Source organism: Gasterosteus aculeatus, chromosome 20 (genome assembly GCF_964276395.1).
Source record: "Gasterosteus aculeatus chromosome 20, fGasAcu3.hap1.1, whole genome shotgun sequence".
NCBI classification, from domain to species: domain Eukaryota; kingdom Metazoa; phylum Chordata; class Actinopteri; order Perciformes; family Gasterosteidae; genus Gasterosteus; species Gasterosteus aculeatus.
The window spans coordinates 659831-667113 of NC_135707.1; the positions used below are offsets into that span (position 1 = coordinate 659831).

The 7283-nt window shown below is 41.9% G+C and overlaps 1 protein-coding gene across 1 annotated transcript; it reads right to left on the minus strand.

The window, feature by feature from the left end:
- Nucleotides 1-264: 264 nt before the first annotated feature.
- LOC144389481 (uncharacterized) lies at nucleotides 265-4490 on the minus strand. The gene is made up of 4 exons (XM_078094274.1): nucleotides 4287-4490; nucleotides 2690-3894; nucleotides 2324-2452; nucleotides 265-1406 (listed from the first exon to the last, which is right to left on the minus strand). The coding sequence occupies exons 1-4, from the start codon at nucleotides 4333-4335 to the stop codon at nucleotides 1350-1352; spliced, it is 1440 nt and encodes a 479-aa protein (XP_077950400.1). The 5' UTR covers nucleotides 4336-4490; the 3' UTR covers nucleotides 265-1349.
- Between the last annotated feature and the right edge of the window lie 2793 nt (nucleotides 4491-7283).

Below are 7283 nucleotides of genomic sequence, written 5' to 3' on the forward strand. Positions count from 1 at the left end.
TCAGAGTAAAATAATAATCGTATTATTTAGTCAGCAGAGAGCAATAATTACCTGTGAAACCGTATCAATGATTCTGATTGCACATGAAGTATGAAATATTGAAGGATTGTCTTTGAGTGACTCACAGTATCTTAGCCCCGCCCACTTTCTTTATGTCCATATCAGCTCCATCACTCCAGAATCAAACACTGTAACTTGTGACATTTCCTGTGGCTCGACGCCTCGTCGTCTCTGACGGGAAGCGAAACTGGCTCAGGCCCTAAGAACTGTCAATTTCATTTTAATTGGTATAATTATTGCAGGAATACAGTAGAGTAATATTAATAAGATATATTATTATTATTACTATGTTCACAAGCAGCATCACAAGACATTTCTAAGAAATAATTTAAATTCATCACCAAAATAATTAAAATATAACAATGACGGGATACACGTATTGATCTGTTATTTGTCTCCATGCTTTGGCCTTTTTTAAGACGAAGAGATCAAAGTGATGAAACATTGTCAACAGGTCACAACGACTTTCTTTTCCACCTCGAGAATAAAATAACAAAATCTACTTTATTTCAGTATCAGGTGCATTTGCATCACGATGTAAATATAATCATTATTACTATTATTATTATTATTATTATCAATGTCATCTGAAAATAGATTTCAAATCAAAAATTAAAGAAATACAAAAAATATATTAGATTGTGGTTCAATCATTTGAATGCTAAATTACTAAACTACAATTTAAATGTGTTGGACAATATTTTTACAAACTATGTAGAAAGTATTATTAATATTAATATTTTACACACTGTCAGAGAGGTTTCTTTTATATAACTGTTATCATTTAAATATAAATTAATTAAATTAATTATAGGGGAAAAGACATGATTATGTTTAAAATCTTCCTACCAGTTTAGTTAATTTATTTGAAGTTAAAATCAATCGTGTGATTCAAATTCTAAAGTATGTAATAGAAGAAATACGTTACATTATAGTAATTTTATTTTATGATAGTACATTATATTATATTAATTGTATTCATACCAAGCAATTCCGTAAAGATATACATTATTTAACATTATTTAACAATTGTTAAATATATTAGCTGGGGTTTTGTAAAAAGTATCTTTTGTAACGAGAAAAGTACCATTTGTTGCATTTCCTCCATAATTTATTCTATTGTATTTTTAAATGCTGGGCTTTACACACAATAAGTAAAAGTAGCTGTAAGATGAATTGTAATTGAGTTTAAAGGTTTAGAAAAATCAAAAAGGATACAAATTCATTTTAAAAAATAAAGAGAAAAAAGAAATGTGAAAATAAAAATTGAGGATTAGATGATGTCGTGATTAATGGTTGACCGTGTACTCCCCCGTCCTGTTCTTCATGGCTTTGTTCATTTCTTCCTGTAAGACATTATCACATAATCAAAAACACCCAGAGATAAGAACATAAGTAAGATAAGAGATAACTTAATATATATGAACAATAGGATAATAGTTACGTGTACATTTAATAGTGAAGATATTAACATCAAATATTGCAAATAACTAAAGTAAAAAATGAAACTGGAATTTCTGCATTAATGAACTTTTCCTGCTTTTTCCACTTACTATATTAAGAAAGATATCTATTTTCTATGACTACCTAAATGCTAAATGATTACTCTGTTAACTTTATTATATCTTCTTCATTCCTCCAAACAGTAAGAACATTCAGGTCCTTCATGAGTTTCAAAGGTTCACTGCAGATATAAATGTTCAAAAAAACATGGATGATATTCTGCTTATTTCTTTTTAGCGATCCAAAATCTGCCCTACCTGAAGGTCTCAGGACGGGGTTTGTGAAGCATTCCACTAAAAGACGCGATTCAGACTTTAGTGAACGAAAAGTTGAATAATTAAATTTGCTTAAAAAAAATTGAAGAGAAAATAGATTCAAGATTAATAAAGATTTGTTTTTTTCAAAACATATTTAAACCTTCCTTTAACGTTACTAAATTGTAGCCTATTTATTCAATAAAATGTAATTAATAATAACTAATACTTGTTGGTTGTTCTATCACCCCCCACGTTTCCTGAGTAAATGTTGACCGTGACGCATTGAAAATACACAGGTGAATAATGACTTCTATTAAGTCAACACACACACGCCCAGAGACAGATTTGCTCAGTTTGACTGCACGACTCACATAGTCACAGCCAACGCACTCTGTCCTGTCTCTGTGTGACGTGTCCATTGGGGACATTAACCTTGCTGTGTATCTTTGTGGGGACATTGTGATGTATTTTGAGAGGTCCGTATCTTGAGACGCTTGACTCACATAGTTCCTCTTGTCGGGCACGTCAAAGCGGGTGTGCGTGGTGTACAGGGGGACGCCGTCGTTGTTACTCAGGCTGTTGTAGGGACTGAAGTGGTTGTTTCGCCCTCTGAAGCAGCAGAGCCACACCAGCTGCAGAAGACAAGCACATTGAACCCTGTGAAAGACTCTCAGCTTGTGTGACGGAGATCGTCCTGCTTCTCCCCCATGCGTTCTAGTTCTTCATATACACCCACGTCAGCCCCAAGCACAGATTTTACAATGGTTTCGTTCTCCAAGATTGCTTTGTTAACTTTGTTAACTTCAGAAAGAAAAAAATGTTCGCCAATGTCAACAAGTAACCGATTATGTTTTTTCAGCCCGACTCACCAGTGCGACAATCAGTAAGAGCAGCGCCAGCAGAACCAGTGCCGCCAGGACCAGCAGAGCAATTCCCCAACCGGGTACCCCAACTCCACCACTGGCCGGGGACGGGTCGAGGGTCGTGCTCTGAGATGTGTTTGGTCTATCTGGGGAAACGGAGACAGGCGAGCCGCTGACTGTGGCACTGGAACTGGAGAGGGTGGTGTTGGTATCAGTAGCGTTGGATCCAGGTGTTGCTGCTGTGGTTATACTGGTGGTGTTGGTATCAGTAGCGTTGGATCCAGGTGTTGCTGCTGTGGTTATACTGGTGGTGTTGGTATCACTAACGTTGGATCCAGGTGTAGTTACTGTGGTTATACTGGTGGTGTTGGTATCACTAACGTTGGATCCGGGTGTAGTTGCTGCGGTTATACTGGTGGTGTTGGTATCAGTAGCGTTGGATCCGGGTCTAGTTCCTGTGGTTATACTGGTGGTGTTGGTATCACTAACGTTGGATCCAGGTGTAGTTACTGTGGTTATACTGGTGGTGTTGGTATCAGTAGCGTTGGATCCAGGTGTTGCTGCTGTGGGTATACTGGTGGTGTTGGTATCAGTAGCGTTGGATCCAGGTGTAGTTGCTGTGGTTATACTGGTGGTGTTGGTATCAGTAGCGTTGGATCCAGGTGTTGCTGCTGTGGGTATACTGGTGGTGTTGGTATCAGTAGCGTTGGATCCAGGTGTAGTTGCTGTGGTTATACTGGTGGTGTTGGTATCACTAACGTTGGATCCAGGTGTAGTTACTGTGGTTATACTGGTGGTGTTGGTATCACTAACGTTGGATCCAGGTGTAGTTACTGTGGTTATACTGGTGGTGTTGGTATCACTAACGTTGGATCCAGGTGTAGTTACTGTGGTTATACTGGTGGTGTTGGTATCAGTAGCGTTGGATCCAGGTGTAGTTGCTGTGGTTATACTGGTGGTGTTGGTATCACTAACGTTGGATCCGGGTGTAGTTGCTGCGGGTATACTGGTGGTGTTGGTATCACTAACGTTGGATCCAGGTGTAGTTGCTGTGGTTATACTGGTGGTGTTGGTATCAGTAGCGTTGGATCCAGGTGTAGTTACTGTGGTTATACTGGTGGTGTTGGTATCAGTAGCGTTGGATCCAGCTGTTGTTGCTGCGGTTATACTGGTGGTGTTGGTATCAGTAGCGTTGGATCCAGATGTTGCTGCTGTAGCAAAAAAGAACAAAAGCAAACAAACATTTAACAAAAGTGATTCACAAATGTTTCGTCTATAACAGGATATGTTTCATCACTCTGAATAACACCAGACGTCATTAAACACTGTTATAACTTTCATTAATGACTCAACTATCAGTATTCATCGTCGAATGATTCACTAAAATATTACTTTTTTCAACATCTGACTGCAGAAGCAGGCAGATGTTGAGCAAACAAAATAATAACAAAGAGGAACTAAGGCTAAAGTACGGGAATAAGAACATTTAGCACATTGTTTTTTCTTTAGCAAAAGAATGACTACAGTCATCACATTTTAAAATCCAGACTCAGTAACAAAAGCACAATATATTTACATATACCACTTTAAACTAACAACCTACCTGAGGCGGCGAAAGCTAGAGCCATCCAGAGTGCGAACCGTGCCTCCATCTTTCTGCAGAAAATCCCAAAACAGTTTGTGACAAAGATCTCACTGTGAGCGACTGGTGGAGTCTGTTTCCATCCAGAGAAAGAGTCCTTTATACACTGCCCCACCTGCACACAGGTGAAGACGGGGGAGGAGCCTGGCACACTCCCATAATGACGAGCCAAACCACTCTTAGTCACAGTGTAACTAGTGAGGACTGTGTAGTCATATTTATGTTAATATTTGTATCATATATGTATGTAATACTTTCCTGACACACGGATCTGAGCCAGCCACATGTTTCTGTTGTATCCAGATGATGTTAGAACGCTACCAGTCAAGCTGGAACAAACGGGTGGAAGCCACCAATGCCTCACTGTGATTGGATGAGAGACACCTGTCTGTCAAAGGCACGTTGGTGGTGGTGGTGTTAGGTGGTTAGTACGGTGGTGGTGGTGGTGTTATGTGGTAGGGAGTTAGTATGGTGGTGGTGTTAGGTGGTTAGGACGGTGGTGGTGTTATGTTGTTAGCATGGTGGTGGTGTTAGGTGGTTAGCACGGTGGTGGTGTTATGTTGTTAGCATGGTGGTGGTGTTATGTTGTTAGCATGGTGGTGGTGTTAGGTGGTTAGCACGGTGGTGGTGTTATGTTGTTAGCATGGTGGTGGTGTTAGGTGGTTATGACGGTGGTGGTGTTATGTTGTTAGCATGGTGGTGGTGTTAAGTGGTTAGCACAGTGGTGGTGTTATGTTGTTAGCATGGTGGTGGTGTTATGTTGTTAGCATGGTGGTGGTGTTAGGTGGTTAGCACGGTGGTGGTGTTATGTTGTTAGCATGGTGGTGGTGTTAGGTGGTTAGCACGGTGGTGGTGTTATGTTGTTAGCATGGTGGTGGTGTTATGTTGTTAGCATGGTGGTGGTGTTAGGTGGTTATGACGGCGGTGGTGTTATGTTGTTAGCATGGTGGTGGTGTTAGGTGGTTAGCACGGTGGTGGTGTTATGTTGTTAGCATGGTGGTGGTGTTATGTTGTTAGCATGGTGGTGGTGTTATGTTCTTAGCATGGTGGTGGTGTTATGTTGTTAGCACGGTGGTGGTGTTATGTTCTTAGCATGGTGGTGGTGTTATGTTCTTAGCATGGTGGTGGTGTTAGGTGGTTAGGACGGTGGTGGTGTTATGTTGTTAGCATGGTGGTGGTGTTAGGTTGTTAGCACGGTGGTGGTGTTATGTTGTTAGCATGGTGGTGGTGTTATGTTGTTAGCATGGTGGTGGTGTTAGGTGGTTAGCACGGTGGTGGTGTTATGTTGTTAGCATGGTGGTGGTGTTAGGTGGTTATGACGGTGGTGGTGTTATGTTGTTAGCATGGTGGTGGTGTTAGGTGGTTATGACGGTGGTGGTGTTATGTTGTTAGCATGGTGGTGGTGTTAGATGGTTAGCACGGTGGTGGTGTTATGTTGTTAGCATGGTGGTGGTGTTAGTTGGTTATGACGGTGGTGGTGTTATGTTGTTAGCATGGTGGTGGTGTTAGGTGGTTAGCACGGTGGTGGTGTTATGTTGTTAGCATGGTGGTGGTGTTAGGTGGTTAGCACGGTGGTGGTGTTATGTTGTTAGCATGGTGGTGGTGTTATGTTGTTAGCATGGTGGTGGTGTTAGGTGGTTAGCACGGTGGTGGTGTTATGTTGTTAGCATGGTGGTGGTGTTAGGTGGTTATGACGGTGGTGGTGTTATGTTGTTAGCATGGTGGTGGTGTTAAGTGGTTAGCACGGTGGTGGTGTTATGTTGTTAGCATGGTGGTGGTGTTATGTTGTTAGCATGGTGGTGGTGTTAGGTGGTTAGCACGGTGGTGGTGTTATGTTGTTAGCATGGTGGTGGTGTTAGGTGGTTAGCACGGTGGTGGTTTTATGTTGTTAGCATGGTGGTGGTGTTATGTTGTTAGCATGGTGGTGGTGTTAGGTGGTTAGCACGGTGGTGGTGTTATGTTGTTAGCATGGTGTTGGTGTTAGGTGGTTATGACGGTGGTGGTGTTATGTTGTTAGCATGGTGGTGGTGTTAGGTGGTTAGCACGGTGGTGGTGTTATGTTGTTAGCATGGTGGTGGTGTTATGTTGTTAGCATGGTGGTGGTGTTAGGTGGTTAGCACGGTGGTGGTGTTATGTTCTTAGCATGGTGGTGGTGTTATGTTGTTAGCATGGTGGTGGTGTTAGTTGGTTATGACGGTGGTGGTGTTATGTTGTTAGCATGGTGGTGGTGTTAGGTGGTTAGCACGGTGGTGGTGTTATGTTGTTAGCATGGTGGTGGTGTTAGGTGGTTAGCACGGTGGTGGTGTTATGTTGTTAGCATGGTGGTGGTGTTAGATGGTTAGCACGGTGGTGGTGTTATGTTGTTAGCATGGTGGTGGTGTTAGTTGGTTATGACGGTGGTGGTGTTATGTTGTTAGCATGGTGGTGGTGTTAGGTGGTTAGCACGGTGGTGGTGTTATGTTGTTAGCATGGTGGTGGTGTTAGGTGGTTAGCACGGTGGTGGTGTTATGTTGTTAGCATGGTGGTGGTGTTATGTTGTTAGCATGGTGGTGGTGTTAGGTGGTTAGCACGGTGGTGGTGTTATGTTGTTAGCATGGTGGTGGTGTTAGGTGGTTATGACGGTGGTGGTGTTATGTTGTTAGCATGGTGGTGGTGTTAAGTGGTTAGCACGGTGGTGGTGTTATGTTGTTAGCATGGTGGTGGTGTTATGTTGTTAGCATGGTGGTGGTGTTAGGTGGTTAGCACGGTGGTGGTGTTATGTTGTTAGCATGGTGGTGGTGTTAGGTGGTTAGCACGGTGGTGGTTTTATGTTGTTAGCATGGTGGTGGTGTTATGTTGTTAGCATGGTGGTGGTGTTAGGTGGTTAGCACGGTGGTGGTGTTATGTTGTTAGCATGGTGTTGGTGTTAGGTGGTTATGACGGTGGTGGTGTTATGTTGTTAGCATGGTGGTGGTGTTA